The following is an 18,379-nucleotide window of genomic DNA, read 5'->3' on the forward strand; positions in this document are numbered from 1 at the left end:
AGACATAAACTGAAAGTGTGAAGCTTTGAGCCAGTACCTTATTCATGATTTGATTGTTGGCAGTGGCCAGCATCAGGTCCATGGAGTGCATGTCTTTGGTGAATTTGAAGTTCCTCGGAGGCTGACGGTACGATTGCTCATTCAAGGCCTTTCCTGCCGCTTTTGCTTTCTCAACATCTAACGACCCAATGGGGACCCATCCAATTCCTTTGATGAAGCTTTCATACTCGCTCTTGTACTGGTTCTGATGGGATTTATCACAAAAGGGCAGTTCAGTTTCTGCACATAGTAGCAATACAATGATACTTCAGATTGTCTACATACATCACTGGCAATGAACTGCATCTTCCGAGCCAGTTCCAGGTTCATGGCATCGGGCAGGAGGAGATTGGTGTGCTGGAGCTTCCTGTAACCAGTGAACGTCTGAGCAGCAGAGGCCTGCTTGGCGTGCACCACGCTCAGCATGTCCACCGGGGAGTGATACTTCAGCTTGGATTTGTGGTAGTCCTTCTTGTAGTTCTTGTCGCTCTGCAGTCGGGCCACCTCCATATAGTGGACCAGCAGGGGGTCATCCTGGATGCTGCGGAAGCCGACGTGGTGGCCTCTCGCCTTCTCGTAAGCCAGCTTGTACTTGTACTATGACAGCAACACACAAGTCGTCATTCACAGAGGCACAGTGACTAATTGCATGTAAAATTTGTATTCCTTTTTTTGTAACTTACATTACTGGCAATAGTTGTACCAGACTTGGCTGCCACAATGGGAATTGCATCTGCTTTGAGGTTGTAGCCCTTATTGGCCATCTCCACCACACCAGCTTTGTAGAGCTTCTGTGAAAGACATAAAAGCAAGATATAAACAGTGTTGTGCAAGTTTAACATTGACCTAATTACGCTTAATAGTTTCTTTTTAAAAGTAGAAAAGCAATGTTACCGATTACAAAAAATATAAAGTAAGCAGTTACTAGTTACTGTTCCTCTCCTCTCCTCTCCTCAAGTGACAATCGTTTATACAAATAGTCTGTTTGGGCCAAATAAACTCTTCTCATGTTTTGGGACTTTGACACTAACACTAAATTAATATTTACCGTAGTATTTATTTCGATGCTGGTGTGATGTTTAGATGTGAACTCTAAATGCCCTGCACTGAATTATAGTCATCCCATTGGTAGAATTTAGTGCACTGGTTGACCATTTCTCTAATTCACATGAGAAGAAGAGCATGCATGTTATACAAAAGAAGCTCCTTTTTCAGCTGCTATATAATGTCCAGTACCTAGAGGCTTTTCCCATCCATTATAGGATGTGGAAAACTTACTCTTGAAATTATTTTGGAATTCCTTGCCCTCTGCATCCACTGGCAATTCCATTGCCCTCTCATGGAATGGTGTTAGTTTAGTCATGAAAAGTAGGGTGTCCACTCTATCTGTGTCAAGCATTATATTTGGAAAAAATGCTCTGCTATAAAAAAAAAAACATACTTGAAAGGCATACTTTCACTCAGAGCAAGAGGACCAACTCAACACACATCTATCATTACACATGGACTGACGCACACACACACACACACACACACACACACACACACACATATAAAATACATAATGTAGGAAAACACACCTACAACAGGATATCTCTGTACTTCCAGAAAACGTACTCAGAGAAGCCAAAATGAAAGTTCTTTGTCTGGATGTTATATGAACCCAAACCTCCTGTGTGACTGAATCATGTCAAACCAATGCATGCCAGACTGGCTGCTTTACCATGTGCAAAATAACCTCTGAAATACCTTTGCATCAACAAACTGATAATTGACACCACACACACATGACCATCAGAATTCTAAAAAATGGTCCAGGGTGTCTAGAAGAGTTCCAGTCCTCAGCACCATCAACAACGCAGAGCTAACAATTGATAACACAGTTTATACACGTTAAAAAAGGACCACAGGCTGCTCCTCAGAGTCACTGCATTATTTTTCTTTGTAAATCCGAAAGTTAAGACCAGGTTTCTCTGGGTTCTTGTTTTTTTTTAGACACCGACAGTAAATAATATTCAGCACAATAATTGAACAGGTGTCTGATTTAACATGATCAAAACTACACTTCTCAAAAGTAACCACACGCATGATGCCTCCATTTCCAATAATGCACAAGTCTTTTAAAGTGACAGACAAGCCCTCAACATCGGGTCGGGTTAATTCAAACATGATGAGACAATCATAATCACATGTGCTGTGACGCTCCTCAATGAGAGCCCAGTTCTGCCCCCCTAACCCCATCCCCCCAACCCTGGGCCCAGAACAGCAGACTCGTTTGCCCCCCCCCCCCCCCCCCCCCCCCCCCCGGTGCGGTTGTAATGTTGCTGTGACATCTGAGTGGTCAGATTTTTACGCACTAATTTCAGCTGAAGTTACATGAGTTTGTGGGCAAATGACGCTTTATTTTATCTTGATGTTAGCACTCCTTGACAGAAACAGGTTCATGACCAAATGAAGAGGAGAAGCAACAACAAAACAGTAAAGATAAATTAGCAACATGCAAACAGCTCCTATAACGGTTAACTAATATTTGTGCATTTCAGGTACTCTCGATACAAGCTATTGTAATCGGGCATCTTACATACTACTATCAGCAGGACGGATTTAGTTCAGGATTATGAGGTACTCCTCTAATAAACAAGAGTTTCATGAAATAGTAATTATTAAGACTTCAACTTTGGCTGACGTTAAAGCAACTGGTTGTGTTGTCAGCAGTATAAAGAGACAGCAGCTCTTGACCTGCATTCTTGATAGAAAAAAGCAGCAAGTATCAAGCTCAGTGAGATTTTTTAACTTTAATTTAATATTGCTAATCACTTATTATGACTGACAGTAGTCACATATTTAAAATTAAATATACCCCAACACTGGACATGTGTAATTTAAGTGTTTGAATGATGAACATACATTACTCATGTTGAGGGCATTCGCCTTGGCCAAGACAATCTCAGGAGCATCAGGCATGACGTGGACAGTCAGTTTGTCCTTTTCCCATGCTGCAGTGTAAGCTTTCTGTAAGTAACAACATGAAAAAAAACATACATCGTGATGATTGTGAATACATTGGTTTATGTGGCTCTATACTGTAAAACAGATTTAAAAAAGTCAGTAACCTTGTTCATGATCTGATTATTAGCTGTAGCCAGAGCCACATCCATGGAGTCCATCAGCTTGCTGTACTTCAATTTTGATGGGTGAGTGCGGTACTTCTGCTCACTCAGAATTCGACCGCCGACTTTAGCAGTCTCAACTGCAAGTGATCCAATGGGGACCCACCCAATGCCTCTGATGAAGTTATTCCATTCAGATTTGTACTCGCACTGAAAAAGAAAAAGTAAGAAGTCATAAGTGCAGAGAGCATACCAATATCTTTCAAGCTCCGGTGTGAATTTCACATTTCAAACTCACATCGCTGGACTGGATGTTCATGTTGCGGGCGAGCACGAGGTTCAAAGCATCGGGCAGGAGGAGATTGGTGTGCTGGAGCTTCCTGTAACCAGTGAACGTCTGAGCAGCAGAGGCCTGCTTGGCGTGCACCACGCTCAGCATGTCCACCGGGGAGTGATACTTCAGCTTGGACTTGTGGTAGTCCTTCTTGTAGTTTTTGTCGCTCTGCAGCCGGGCCACCTCCATATAGTGGACCAGCAGGGGGTCGTCCTGGATGCTGCGCAAGCCGACATGGTGGCCTCTCGCCTTCTCGTAAGCCAGCTTGTACTTGTACTGTCATAAATAAATATACACATGTTCATATTATGTGATCAGTAATGTGATGAAACATATTGATTTGGCACAAACATGTACAGTATGTTAGACTTACATTACTGGCAATAGTTGTACCAGACTTGGCAGCCACAATGGGAATTGCATCTGCTTTGAGGTTGTAGCCCTTATTGGCCATCTCCACCACACCAGCTTTGTAGAGCTTCTGTTAAAAAAACAGTGATGTAATCCATGCATTTGAATTGCCTGGAAATCCACATGGAAATCAATTTTAATAGAAGGTGATTCAATGCCTTACATTGCTCATGGTCAGGGCATTTGCCTTTGCAAGAACAATCTCAGGAGAATCGGGCATGACATGTATAGTGGTTTTGTCCTTTTCCCACTTTGCAGTGTAAGCTTGCTGCAAAAGAATACATCAATATGTTAAATATACCATGACAATAATTAAGTGGATGTTATTATTCATAAGTTGTGATGCTGGAAAAGTCAGTAACCTTGTTCATGATCTGATTATTAGCTGTAGCCAGAGCCACATCCATGGAGTCCATCAGCTTGCTGTACTTGAAGGTTGACGGGGGAGTGCGGTACTTCTGCTCACTCAGAATCTGACCGCCGACTTTAGCGTTCTCAACTGCAAGCGATCCAATGGGGACCCATCCGGTGCCCCTGATGTAGTTATTCCATTCAGATTTGTAATCACACTGAAAAACATCAGACAAAGACAGAGGTGTATTATTTAAAGCCTTATATGATGAGAAATATGGGAGTTAATTAAATTATAACACTGTAGAATTATTACAAAAGAAAATGTGTCCCTCTGATATATATATATATATATATATATAACTACAGTGTTGACGGCATTGTATATATAACTACAGTGTTATAATTATATCACTGTAGAACTATTACAAAAGAAAATGTGTCCCTCTGCTATATATATATATATATATATAGACACACACACACACGCACGCACGCACGCACGCACACACGCACGCACGCACACACACACACACACACACACACACACACACACACACACAACGGAATTTCTCTGCTTTCTAGGTGGCGAGATGCCATAAATGGTTGAGAACACTGGAAGGCTCTTCCTGTTTCCTAATGGGGTCGGATAATAACTCTGGACTACTGACTTCTGCTCTCTTACTAGAATACAGTAAGTTCCATGTTTGGGCGGATAATGGTGATTCAAATCGTAATTTTCGTAACAATTCATGCATGTTGATGTTGCTACTCACATCACTAGACTGGATGTTCATGTTGCGACAGCGCTGCAGGTGCAAGTTGTCGGGTAGAAGCAGGAAGCTGTGAGGGATCTTCCTGTAACCAGTGTACGTCTGAACAGTAGAGGCCTGCTTGGCGTGAGCCACACTCATCATGTCCACCGGGGTGTGATACTTCAGCTTGGACTTGTGGTAGTCCTTCTTGTAGTTCTTGTCGCTCTGCAGCCGGGCCACCTCCATGTAGTGGACCAGCAGGGGGTCGTCCTGGAGACTGCGGAAGCCGACGTGGTGGCCTTTCGCCTTTTCGTAAGCCTTTTTATACTGGACCTGAAGGAGAACATTTAAATCATCAGGTGTATGTTTGATTTGAACTTTTGACTTGAACATTTTTCACTGGAACAATGTTACAGAGGAAAACTTTCTGCTCATGCACCAAACAGCAGCTCAGAGAATTCGGTCTTCTAGAGCTAGGTCCAAGAAAGGACGCCAATAACATCCATCTCCATACTCACACTGGGCGATTTGGAGGAACGGCTCAATCTGAACCCGAGCGGTGAGTTATTATTGGACGTCTGTGTTTGCCATGCACGAACGCGAGGATGCTCATGAGTACATTTGGTACCAGAGCTCCGTAAGTCTCTTAAGTCTAACTTCACCTAACTTGAGGCTGTATGTTGTGGATACTCGGGTGGAGAGAGGTGCAGACCTGTCAACTGGAATACATACGTCGCTGGCAATGTGTCTGCCTTGCTTGGCGTGCAGAATGGGAATAGCATCGGACTTCATGTCATATCCCTTGGCAATGGTTTCCAGCCACTTGTGCTTGTAATGACTCTGAAACAAAACAGCAAAGTGTTGATGATGTTGATATACAAGTTTCATTTAAGTGTATAAATTGCTGATCCAGCTCCTGTATGCTCTGACCTCACTGAGAGTCTGTGCATTGAATTTCGCCTGGAGGAACTCGGGGCTGTCCGCTGGCAGATTATACGTGTGCTTGAACTTCTCGCCTGAAGCTTTATAGGCAGCCTGGTGAAAGAGAAAAGGATTACTGCGGAAGTACTGGTGTGATATGCATTATGACAATTGCTTTTCAAGGCCTTTCTTACATTGTCCAGCTGCTTAGAGTTGGTCAGAGCCAGAGACATGTTCATGGCGTCGATCTTGCTGGTAAACTTCAGAGTGCTGGGATGCTGGCGGTAGCCTCTCTCCTCGAGCGCAAATTTCGCAGCTTTGGCCTTCTCAACATCCAGAGAACCAATAGGAACCCACCCAGTTCCTCTGCAATAGTTATTGTACTCTGACTTGTAGACGTTCTGAGAGGAAAGAGAAAAGAAAATATTGTTTTAGTTGCCAGTTTTGGATGAAGGTGTGAAAGAGCGAGACATCAGATCAATCATTACAGAAAACAAGTTCATTACAACCTCATGTTAAAACTAAAGAAATGTAATGTAGACAAAAATGGAGGATGTACATCACTCTGAATGTCCATCATGCTGCGACAGCGCTGCAGGTGCAAGTTGTCGGGTAGAAGCAGAAAGCTGTGAGGGATCTTCCTGTATCCGGTGTACGTCTGAACAGCAGATGCTTGCTTGGCGTGAGCCACGCTCATCATGTCCACCGGGGAGTGATACTTCAGCTTGGACTTGTGGTAGTCCTTCTTGTAGTTCTTGTCGCTCTGCAATTTGGCCACCTCCATGTAGTGGACCAGCAGGGGGTCGTCCTGGAGGCTGCGGAAGCCGACGTGGTGGCCTTTCGCCTTTTCGTAAGCCAGCTTGTACTTGTACTGAAAGAAATATGAAGACAAAGGATCATGAGTAAATACATAAAGAGGTATATAAGAAAACATGTGTGCGACTTACATTACTGGCAATGTCCCTCGAAGATTTTGCAGCAACTATTGGAATGGCATCTTCCTTCACGTGATGTCCTTTGAGCAGATCTTGACGATGTGCATAAGTGTAATAATTCTGAATAAAACAGACAAGTTATGGTAAGAATTTTAGAACCACTTCATTTTGGTAATTGTTTTAATCCAAAGACAGAAGCTGCAACCAACCGAACTGATGTTGACGGCATTGTATCTAGCTTGCATCAATTCCGGGACATCATGAGGGAGATGGTAGGTGTGCATGAATTTCTCTCCACTGGCTTTGTACTCTTTCTGCAAAAATACAACAAGGACATAGATTTACATTTCAGATAGGAAACAATTCTCCATACACGCTGCGTGAAATAGTTAAGAGTGCGATATAGTGAAGATGCCTGATTAGTTTAGGTTTTGGGAATGTATGAAAATTATGTAAAATTATTCTTTAAACTCCTTAAAATGTACATATGGTTGAGTTTCACCCTATTAACTGGGTATTGCTTAAAAACATAGCAATGATAGGATGATTTCAAGCAAATAAGACATTAAATTGTAAGTGTGTGGAAACAATAATCTCTCAATTCTGAAATAAATGTGGTTTAGATCAGTTTTACATTTTTTTTGTGATTTCAATGAGCATTAATTGCACAAAATAGAATCTTTAAATTGCAATATTTGGGAAAAACCCACCATGTTTACCATGTAAATTATGTAAGGTGTAAGCGTGAGTTGTGTGTCTCTCTGTCTTTGTCAGGCATAGTGCGATCAACTGCACCACTACACCACGTTCGGCTGGATGAATAGCGGGTTTAAGTTCTCTTCCTCCTTACCATATTCATGATCTTGGCGTTGGCCTTGGCCAACTCCATGTTCATGGAGTCGGAGGTGCTGGTGAACTTGAAAGTGGAAGGGTGCTGCCGGTACTTCTTCTCATCCAGAGCTGCCCCAGCCACCTTTGCTTTTTCCACCTCGAGGGATCCGATCGGGACCCAGCCAAGTCCCTTGACTGAGGTTTCGTAATCCATTTTATAGTTGCACTGGAAAATAACACAGATACAGTCTCATTCAACAAATAATATATTAAAAATGCTGTTTCATGCAGATTCAAACTTACATCACTGGCATTGAAGTTCATGGTACGAGCGAGGCCGAGGCTCATTGCGTCAGGCAGGAGACAGTAGTTATGCTGGAGCTTCTTGTAACCGGTAAAGGTCTGAACTTTTGATGCATGCTTGGCGTGAGCCAAGCTCATCATGTCCACCGGGGTGTGATACTTCAGCTTGATCTTGTGGTAGTCCTTCTTGTAGTTCTTGTCGCTCTGCAATTTGGCCACCTCCATGTAGTGAACCAGCAGGGGGTCGTCCTGGAGGCTGCGGAAACCGACGTGGTGGCCTCTCGCCTTCTCGTAAGCCTTTTTATACTGGACCTGGGAGTTAAAAAAGGGTACATTTTCAAGGAAAAATCTGTGTTTGATGTAATGAGGAATGAAATCTGAGGATGCTCCTTTAGTGTTTCAGAAAACGTACATCACTGGCAGCATGTCGGGCAGCTTTGGCAGCGATGATGGGGATAGCATCAGACTTCATGTCATAACCTTTGGCAATCAGTTCCTGCCAGGCGAGCTTGTAGTAGTTCTGAAATTACATGTATCCCAGACATGATCAACAGAGGAACGCTGATTAAGAAATGGAAACATGACAGTAGTTATTTAACTAGAGACACTTCCAAAGCACTGTAATGCCTTTGTGTTTTGATGCCTAACCTTGCTGATGTTGTAAGCATTGCAGCTGGCCTGAAGGAACTCAGGAGCATCAGGTGGCAGAGAGTACTTCTGATGGATCTCCTCAAGACCTCTCTTGTAGAATGTCTGTAAGGAAAAAAGTCCAAAATTCATGAATCAGATTACAATTAATAACGACAAGAAATGTAATTTGATCTTTTTATTACTGAAATATTTGCCATTTGTCACTTGATGTACAATAAACAAGCATGTGTAGACCTTTTAACACTTTTAAAACAGAAAGCTCTACAACAGAGTGCGTGAAACAATGCCCTAATAATGTAAATATATCATGATGTTACATATAAATTAAGCAAGAATGTCTTTCCCAACACGACTGCAACATCAAAAAACTCCATATCGCATCATTTTGTTAAATGACTTTCCACAAAAGGGTCGCCTGTGCTCTACTGCAATATGTTTAATATTAACATAAGAACCATGACATTTCCCACATCAGTCAGTTGTACTTTGCCAGTGACATTTTTTCTTAAAGGACTGCATGTGAAGTTGCACATGTGACGTTATATCACTGATTATAAATAGAGTTATATGGCCTACGCCGCTCTACTTTAATAATATAGATCCAATCTCATCAGGTAGGAGTGTTGACATAATGGGATTCTATTCGTCTTGGTATTTAATCATATCATTTATAGCCGATGTTGTAAGAGTAGCTCCTGAAATGGATCGCGGACTCACATCACTCCTTTGAAGCTGGTTGACTTTGGCCTGCATCATGATGGGGTGGTCATCAATGGCCGTGAAGGGGATGGTGTCTGGCCGTTGCCTGTATTTTTTCTTGATAAAACAAGCAGAGCACAGTGAGAGGACAGCACAGAAAGAAAAAGTGGGAATACAGTGAAGGATCAAGGTCTTTTTACCTCATTCAGGATCTCGCCAGCTTTCTTTGCCGTTTCTACTTCCATGGAGCCGAAGGTGACCCAGGGCGTACCTTTGGTGTAGGTGTTGTAGTCAGACTTGTAGTCATTCTTTTATGGAAGAAACAAACAAAAACATACCAGGAATAAAGTCTTAAATGAGTCTGCCATTAATAAGGTGTTGGTAAGTGTGTTTCTACTGACATCGCTCTGGATGATGTTGGCTTTCTTGGCCAGGTCAAGCAGCACAGTGTCAGGGGGCAGGAAGAATTTGGTGCTGATGCTCCTGTAGCCCGCCATGCTGGTGATGGCCTGGGATTTCTTGGCCAAGGTGACTGACATCATATCCAACGGGGTATGATACTTGGTCTTTATCTTTTCATAATCTTTCTTGTATTCACGCTGTGGACACATCAGTAAGCGTGTTTGAATGCATCCTCTTCTTTTTCAGTTGTAAGTCATTAATATTACACACAGAAATTCCAATTGTAATTCCTTACATCACTCTGAATTTTGGCCACATGGACAGAGTGCAAAATCTTGGGATCATCTTGGATGCTGAGGGCTCCAACCATCTGCCCCTTGTTCTTCTCATACTCCTTTTTATATTTTACCTTATAAGACAAAAGACACACGACCATAAGAAATTATTGAGCAAGCAAGGAATACGTAAATAAAGGCTGACACTGGAGCATACTTACATCACTGGCAATGTTCGTGTGAGCACGGGCAGCAAGGATCGGGATGGCGTCGCCTCTGATTTCAAACTTTTTGGCTTTAGATTTCTCCCAATCATATCTGTAGCAATTCTGAGATGAGAAAATGTGTCTTTTAGGACATTTTTAACGAGACAATTCTTGAAATTCACAGGTGATTTGAAATTAAATGAGTAACTTACTTCACTGAGGTTGAAAGCATTAACTCTGGACTGGATGAAGAAAGGATAGTCTGCGGGAAGACTGTACTTGACCTTCGATTCCTCATACTTAGCCTTGTAATTTAACTGCAAAAAGCACAGGAAACCACAAAATGTGTTTGGTATGTCCAGAAAACCAGGGGAAGAGCAAGTAATGCCTTTATTTCAGCATGTCTTTTTGTCATGTTTAAGAAGGAAATATGACTCTAAAAGGAATAAGTAGAAGGTGAAACAAATATTTATTCTAATATTTTAATAAATGATGAGCTATAGCATAAAGCCTGCGCAGCCTGTGCAACTTAACGTAGTGAGAGTCCTATAACAAGCAATTTTTTAAAAAATCTTCTGGAGTATAACGACTACTACCTTTAAATATGAAATTAGTAATTAATTATTAATTAGGGAGTCTTGCATCATTCAAATAAATAATTCCATTGTGTCAAACTGGGAGTTTCTTTCTGGAGGCGTGAGACATTTTGAAGAGCTCCAAAAAGCAAATCCTTATCTTAGCAGGGCAACAGATACATCCCATTCCCTCAAACAGTTGAATTATGAAAGCTTTATCATCGTATCTTGATCTTTATAGAAATAGAATGATTTATAGTCACATTTACGTGACCTGTCATTCCATTTTCTAACACTAGAGGGCAGAAGTGTTATTACACTGGACCCAGCTGGACCCAGCTTGCTGCTGCCTCTTCTTTACCCTGCCTCCCCTCCCTGATCACAGGGTTTATTCTGGGCCAAGTGAATGCCTGTTTCTATTTATACTACAGAGAAATGTCTCTCCTGTTTCCATGGTGCCCATAAAAAGACAGCTGGGCTGCACGGATGATTGGGCACATTCAAAGGTGATCCTAATCTCAGAGAATTTGATTGACAGCATTTAAGTGAAATTTTACCAATTAAATAGTCAAAAAAAAACAAACATTACGATCAAACTTATAAGAGAGAGTCCTGCTATAACAACGATTCAGTTTGTCATTACCACGTCAGCCTTCATTTATTCAAACATCATCTTCAATTTTCTAAAAATACAGTGCAAAAAATAATACATACATCACTCAGCTGTTGGGCGTTGATGGCGGCTTGAACCTGAACAGGTGAATCCGTGACTTGTGTGAATTTCACAGTGCACGGATGTTGACGGTAAACGTTCTGAAAAGAAAACCATTGAATAGAGACAATCAGAGTCAGACATACATATCACTGTGCATCAGATTTCAACCCAGTTTAATTACTCACATCTTTACACTTTTCAAGCTTCTTCCCAGCTTCATACTCAGCTGTGATTGTTTGGGGGAAGAAGCATCGGGTTTTTATATCCTCGTACTCAGATTTATATAATTGCTGTGAGGCAGAAAAAGAGAGAATGTGAAAAAAAAAATCAATACAGAATGTACATTCTCAACATAGCTGATATATTCAAAGAGAGAAAATGTAAATGCACACTTCACCTCGTTTTTCATTTCCTCAACTTTCTGGCAATGAAGCATGTAGAGATCTTCATAGCTGCCGATGTAGTGGCCTTTCACCTCACTGTCATACTTATCTTTGTAATGCACCTGTCATAAGACATGTATATTAACACAAAAACAATGTGTTGAGACATGGAAACAGAAGGTGATTTGAGCTTTCTGGATGTTCATACGTCATTGAACTGCTTGAGAACGGAGTCCATCTGAAACTTGGGTGTGTCGCAGTAGTTGATGCTGAAGCCCCGAGACTTCTCATAGTTCGCCTTATAAACTTTCTGAAATAAGTTCAACAAAACAACGATGAGATCGAAAGACACAAGAATTATACCTATTCAGCACCTGACCATTGTTGTTAATCAGGTGGTGATGATGTGGAGAGGATGAAAAGGACTTTGCTGGTGTCTTCTTGCTTGCACACTGAGCAGACACATTCTATTCTTTGCTGGTGAAGTAATCCAAAAGTAACTAAAAGTACTCTGGTACGTTACTTTTTTATTTTAGTACTTAGAGTAAGTTACTGACTCCATTTTTTGACAGGTAACTTGTAATTGTAACAGATTACATTTTTTAATTAACCTTCCCAACCCTGTATATATCTTACAACGTGAAAAACACAATTGATTACATGATGTCATACAAAGCATGAACAGAATTTCAGGGGTACAATGTGGTTCATGCTATGTGAAGGACACTTGTCCTCCCACACTGTGAAAACTCCTGCTCTGCTCCATTATTAATGGTGTTATCATCAAGTTTGTTGTTGAACATCAATAGTTCCACCCTCACTTGTGTTGTTTTCACAGCTCACCATGAGAATAAACAAATTGAGTTGAATTCATGTAGTCTCTTGCCCAGTTAAGTGTTAAAATTGTTTTCTCGATATACAAGATGTTCGTCTTTCTTTGTCTTTTTCAGAGCATTTCATAAACTTACATCACTGAGGATAGTGCCAGCATATCTGAGCTGCGTCAGGAGGGGGTTCTCTGTGGCGGGGAGCGTGTTGTAGTCACACTGTGCTTTGTTTTTTTCATATTCCTTCTTGTATTGGACCTAAAGCAGAAAACAAACCAGAGTGAGTCAAAGGAGATGAAATGTATTGAGGTGCTGCATTCACATGATTTTATAAGTGTGGCATTTTCTGCTGTGACGAGTGAAAGTGTGGGTGGAGTAATGAAATGTATGAGAAACTGAAAATCCTCTTCTGGTATATTCCCACTACTCACCGGTATCGCTACACACTGAATTGTGCAGTGACAGTGAACCAAATGTAGGTCTCTCAGACGCTGTTTAGACAACAACATTTCACTTGACAACACCTAATCCGTTAAAAAAAAAAGTGTGTTTACACTGCAGCAGCGGACACAGGGACGACGATGTAGTTAGTATGCCGGGCCATGGAAGGGCGCTGTTGCTTGATTTTGTAATGAAACCACGCAGACATGTGTGCAGAGAAGAATACGATATAAACATGAAGAAAATGGAGAGCACTCGACACCCGCATGGACTGATGACGCATCGGATGCTATCAGGGGTGAGTCTCAACTATAAAACTACTGATATGGACGATAAATCTGACCGTGAATCATACCCCTGCGGGTCGCCATGTTTGTTTACAAGAAATGGAAGGGGAAGGGAGGGGGAGAGTTGCGCACGCGCAGTAACAGGCTAAATAGCATCCAGCAGTCTCCACAGGAGGGATTAGCTGCCGTGAAAGAATCTTTCCACTTTGGGAGCCGGATTAAAAACTTTGCGGATACAGTGCATCCGCACACTGATGCCATGTAAAAGAACCCCCCAACAGTGAAGAAAGTGTTGCGGATAGACTCGTAATCATTGTCGTGTAAACAGGGCCTCAGTAACGCAGTGTGGGCACAATAAAGTGTGTGTCTGCGTCAGAGAGGTTGACTCACACACCACTCCAACACTGGGGTCAACTCCCTGCCGTGTCTTCCACACGAGATAGCATCTATAAAAATACTCTGATGCCTTTGTGTTTGTGTGTGTTTGTGGGCTCACCTCACTCGCCGCAATACGAGCCTTCTTGTTCGTTTCATAAACGGGTGTCTCCGTTTGCATGAAATAAATTTGGTCTTTTGTGTTCTCAAACTCTTGCGTGTATTTCCTCTGAAAGAAGAATACAAAACAGTTAAACACAAATAATTGACCAAATGATGCATTTATTTAGATATTTCTCTAGCCTGTTGTTAATACTCAGTGAGCTCGTACTTGGCTGAGGTTTTCCATCGCCACTCTGGCAGTGGCCACGTCGAAGTAGGGAGTTTCACACCACTGACCCTTTACATTTTCATTGTAGTCTTTCTTGTACTTGAGCTGTGGGGATCAAGTGGAAATTAGTATTAGAGGCCATTGTTTGGCTTAAGAAAAGATCAATATCTGTTCTGTTAATGATTAAGGATTCAAAAACAATATATTTCATATTTTATTTCATATGTTAGCAAAAAAGCATGATGGAATCTGGAATTCTTGCAATTTAAGCCTGTTGTTTGCTCCTTCCTTCGGTGCAGCTTGATGTGATCACTAATATCAGAGAGCAGCTTGACAGTTATCTCTAACAGTGGCTCAGCGCTGCTTGAAGTCCGAGGGCCCGGTTTTACAAGTGCACCAAGCCTCTATAAAACAATTATCTTCAGTTTACCTGGTGTTCAGTACTCTCCTCTTTCCATTTGTCATTGTAATGGAGTAGAAATGACACCAGACTACCTTCTGTGGGTTTAATCAAACTGGCAGTTTTCGTGATGGGGAGAACTGAACATTAAAATCAGAGGTGTTGATATGACTGATGATGACTGATATGTGATTCTTATCCTCTTCAAGGATTGCATGAGAAATGGATGTATGTATGTATGTATGGATGGATGGATGGATGAAGTCTTTGACATCAACTTAAGCAAGTTGACTATAATGTTGAAAATCTTTAGAGTTCACCTTTATCCAAGAGTGAGTCATAATACAAAGTTATTGCTGTTGGGACAATGGCTCTCCTGTGACAATACATCTTGTACATTTAACTATCTGACTTATACTGTATATTAGTACAGATTACTGGAGGTAAGTTCATCATTCAGCTTAATCTTGAATTGTTTTTACTTACGTCACTGCGCTGGTTGTCCGCTCTTCTGGCGAGCTCCACCTCCGGAGGATCCGCCAAAGAGGTGTACTTGGCCTTGCGCTCATTGTGACCTTTCTTATAGGTAACCTGTGGTGACACACACACAGCAGGCGTCTGAAATTGTCTGTGTGTTTGTAATTCAAAGGGACAAGCTGACACTGGTGCACAGGCAGACTCTGACTAAGTTAACCGGAGATTTCACAAAAAAAAACATGAAGAACAACTGAATAAAGAAAAGGAGGCGCGACAGTGACCTTAAAGATGACAGTAATACTGAGGACACAAATATACATATTGATGGTCAGAAAATCCATATTTAAAGGTGATGATATATAAACAGTTGCTATCCCAACTGTATGATGCTGATTTTGTAGTCTATAACCTACGACCTGTCTCAGTAACTTCCACATGGATTGAAGGACCCATTGTTTGCCAGCAGAGCATTGCCCAAAGCATCATACTGCCTCTGCTGTCCTACCTTCTTCCTGTAAGGCATCTTGGTGCTATGTGTTGAGTCAGCCATTCACATACATTGCTCTGTGGTCCAGTCCTAAAGCTCGCATGCCAACTGATGGCATTTTGTGAAGTGTGCAGGGATCAGCATGGGAACACTTCCAGCTGTGGAGCTCTGCAGCCTCGTACAAAACAAACTGTGCTGTAGGTGGGTCTTATGACAGTTTTCAATCAGCACCAGCAGAAGAGTGTCTGTTGAGTTGGTTCACATAGGATGAATTCCACCCCCCCACTTGCATCAATAAGCCTCAGCTACCCATCACCAGTCACAGATTTTCCTCCATTGGACTACTTTTGATAGATACTAACCACTGCAGGAAATAACACAACACAGAAGCTGCAGGTCTCAAAATGGTCTGACCCACCATACTTTGCTCAAATGTACTTTTCCCTGCTGCTCATCCATCAACTATGATGACAAAATATTCACTTGCTGCCAAATATATGTGCCATGATAAAGAAACAGTGTTATTAATTTCACCTGCCAGTGATCCTAATATTAGGGCTGGATGCCAGTGTTTGTGTTTGGATCTTCACACAATGTGAATTGTGTTCTGTTGATCCAATAATCTGTTGATTCCTACAATTAAAAATAATAACACCTGAAACATTTGAGGTGTCAAAGAATTCTTTTGTAATTAATCCCAAATTACATTAAAATCTAGATTTGGGCAATGCGATGAAAATCATTAAGTGATTGGTGATAAAAATGAAGTGAGCTTACATCACTGAGGACCTCCTGAGCCTTGGCCACCCTGCGCAGCTCAGGACTGTCGCTGTAAGGGCAGAACATGGTCTTCTCTTCGTCCCAGACCTCCGTATACAGTTTCTGGACAGAGTATGAAGTTACTCCATGCATGAAAAACATTTCACCAGATGGTCTTCATATTTCATTGTAAAACACAGCTTTGAGTTTATATTATGACAGCTTCTGTTTGGATATGAAATTCAGAGCATGTCAGTAGCGAATTGGATTTACTTTGCTGTAGTTAGCAGCATTCTTCACAGCGAGAACGAGCTCAGGGGCATCAGGTGGCAGCAGGTATTTGTCCTTAGTCTCCTCCCACTTCTGTTTGTACAGAACCTACGGGAGACGAACAGTCACAGTTTCATCCAAATCTTTCACTTTCATATGCTGGGATGATTTCCGGTCACTCACCTTGCTGATCAGGTCTGACACATGCTTGACGTGGATGACCTCTTTGGCTTCGCCATCGTACAAGCTGGTTGTCCGAGCTTTGTTGCCCTCCATGCGGTATTTAACCTGGAGATGATACACAAAGTTATTGCATTTAGTTTATCACACATCATCACACTAGATATGAGTTTCTTTTGGAGAATTTGGCTTTTGAAGTTGGTTGAAATGTGTTTCTCCATATGATGTTGCAGGAGCATGCATACATGAGCCTCAAGTGAAGTTTTAATTTTTTTTTCTCGAGTGATTGAGATAAAGCACAAGCGTAAAGAAACAAAGGGGCAGGTTTAGAGATTTTTTGTTCGCTAATCAATATGATATTTAGAATTGAGAAATGTGTCTATGACGATCCACCAAAAGCTGACTCCTGCAACACTGTGTGTATTTATTTTTAAGACAGATTTGCTCTTATTTAAAAAAAACATTAATAAAATGGTCCAAATGTGACATAATTCATTTTGATGACATTCAGAGACAGTTTGTTGCATCTAAACAGAGCAGTATATATATATTCACACGCCTGCTATTTGTAGGGAGTGTGCTTGCTGTTCAAGTGTTTTTGGTTTTTCATTTGTGTCAATGGGAAAATCTTATGTAGTAAAGGTAAAGTCACTCATGTATAAAATGAAGAGAAGTGGCCCTAAAATGGATCCCTAGGGAACCCCGTGACTGATGGGTTTATATGATGTTTTATGGTCCTCATTGTTTTTGTGGTGTTTTTCAGTTAAATACTGCCACGTCTTCCTGAAGTTACACTGGGCTGGCACTATGACGTGTCATTTCTCCAGACAGCTGCCAAGTCTGAGAATGAAAATTAGACTCAGTGGTGTGAGTGAGCCTGCTTTAGTTAGTAATAGTAGGTAATTAATGGAATTACTAGAATTACTAAATAATTTTGAACGAACCGAGTTACATTTCAACCTTTTCTTCACATTCATTCAGATTCATCTATTGAGGCCTGTTATAATTTTTAGAATCATTTTTTTTCCCCCCCGGGAGAAACTGTGACCACAGTCCTGAATATGTTACCTCACTGAGCTGCTCCTGGGCCTTCTTGATACGGATCATTTCTGGGGTGTCAGTGATGATTGCAGGAGGCTCTCCCCTGGACAAGTCATAAGCCTGACGGTACTTGTTCTGCCAAGGACAAAGACACAGTTTTTGATTTATTTTAATAGACTTTTATTTAGGTGAACGATCCCTCTGGCAATAAGAAAAATATTTAACACTTCCATAGAGACTGCATTACAAATACACAACACTTTCATATGAGATAATAGGAATGCTGGATATTTTACCAGTATTGTAAACAAGGGAAAGTGGAAAGAACCATGCTAAAATCAAAAAGGGAACATTTAGGTTTGCTTCTACAAGTGATTTTCAAACCTCCATAAAGAGTGTCAAAGATTAGGAGGATACACAAAGCGTTGTTATTTTAGGACACACACGTCAGACACTTTCTTGATTGGAGAGCAGATCTGGGAAACTGCCCATTGCTCTTATTTTGGTGGAGCTCTATTCGTGAAAATGGACATGTCCACCAGATTTTGGCTTTATTCAGATGCTTTAGCAACAAGTTGGGGAGTCTCTTCACCTTAAGAAGGCAGGAA

The 18,379-nt window shown here is 41.4% G+C and overlaps 1 protein-coding gene across 26 annotated transcripts in view; it reads right to left on the reverse strand.

Annotated features, from left to right (window-relative positions):
* Window positions 1-18,379, reverse strand: part of neb (nebulin) — a 97,574-nt gene that overhangs the window by 72,754 nt on the left and 6,441 nt on the right. For all 26 annotated transcript variants that reach the window (XM_080497641.1, XM_080497629.1, XM_080497624.1 and 23 more), the window contains 38 exons: window positions 17,799-17,906; window positions 16,734-16,838; window positions 16,554-16,658; window positions 16,299-16,403; window positions 15,044-15,148; window positions 14,158-14,262; window positions 13,948-14,055; window positions 12,865-12,981; window positions 12,105-12,206; window positions 11,911-12,018; window positions 11,699-11,803; window positions 11,513-11,611; window positions 10,436-10,540; window positions 10,239-10,346; window positions 10,038-10,151; window positions 9,742-9,939; window positions 9,541-9,648; window positions 9,359-9,457; window positions 8,639-8,743; window positions 8,403-8,510; window positions 7,991-8,302; window positions 7,707-7,913; window positions 7,066-7,170; window positions 6,869-6,976; window positions 6,481-6,792; window positions 6,116-6,322; window positions 5,931-6,035; window positions 5,733-5,840; window positions 5,022-5,333; window positions 4,257-4,463; window positions 4,058-4,162; window positions 3,857-3,964; window positions 3,448-3,759; window positions 3,153-3,359; window positions 2,947-3,051; window positions 723-830; window positions 325-636; window positions 38-244 (listed from right to left, as the gene is read on the reverse strand). In XM_080497641.1, coding sequence (XP_080353767.1) covers window positions 38-244; window positions 325-636; window positions 723-830; window positions 2,947-3,051; window positions 3,153-3,359; window positions 3,448-3,759; window positions 3,857-3,964; window positions 4,058-4,162; window positions 4,257-4,463; window positions 5,022-5,333; window positions 5,733-5,840; window positions 5,931-6,035; window positions 6,116-6,322; window positions 6,481-6,792; window positions 6,869-6,976; window positions 7,066-7,170; window positions 7,707-7,913; window positions 7,991-8,302; window positions 8,403-8,510; window positions 8,639-8,743; window positions 9,359-9,457; window positions 9,541-9,648; window positions 9,742-9,939; window positions 10,038-10,151; window positions 10,239-10,346; window positions 10,436-10,540; window positions 11,513-11,611; window positions 11,699-11,803; window positions 11,911-12,018; window positions 12,105-12,206; window positions 12,865-12,981; window positions 13,948-14,055; window positions 14,158-14,262; window positions 15,044-15,148; window positions 16,299-16,403; window positions 16,554-16,658; window positions 16,734-16,838; window positions 17,799-17,906 — 5,664 coding nt within the window. The remainder of the gene's footprint in view (window positions 1-37; window positions 245-324; window positions 637-722; window positions 831-2,946; window positions 3,052-3,152; window positions 3,360-3,447; window positions 3,760-3,856; window positions 3,965-4,057; window positions 4,163-4,256; window positions 4,464-5,021; window positions 5,334-5,732; window positions 5,841-5,930; window positions 6,036-6,115; window positions 6,323-6,480; window positions 6,793-6,868; window positions 6,977-7,065; window positions 7,171-7,706; window positions 7,914-7,990; window positions 8,303-8,402; window positions 8,511-8,638; window positions 8,744-9,358; window positions 9,458-9,540; window positions 9,649-9,741; window positions 9,940-10,037; window positions 10,152-10,238; window positions 10,347-10,435; window positions 10,541-11,512; window positions 11,612-11,698; window positions 11,804-11,910; window positions 12,019-12,104; window positions 12,207-12,864; window positions 12,982-13,947; window positions 14,056-14,157; window positions 14,263-15,043; window positions 15,149-16,298; window positions 16,404-16,553; window positions 16,659-16,733; window positions 16,839-17,798; window positions 17,907-18,379) is intronic.

The sequence above is a fragment of the Blennius ocellaris genome (genome assembly GCF_963422515.1).
Source record: "Blennius ocellaris genome assembly, chromosome: 6".
Taxonomy (NCBI): Eukaryota; Metazoa; Chordata; class Actinopteri; order Blenniiformes; family Blenniidae; genus Blennius; species Blennius ocellaris.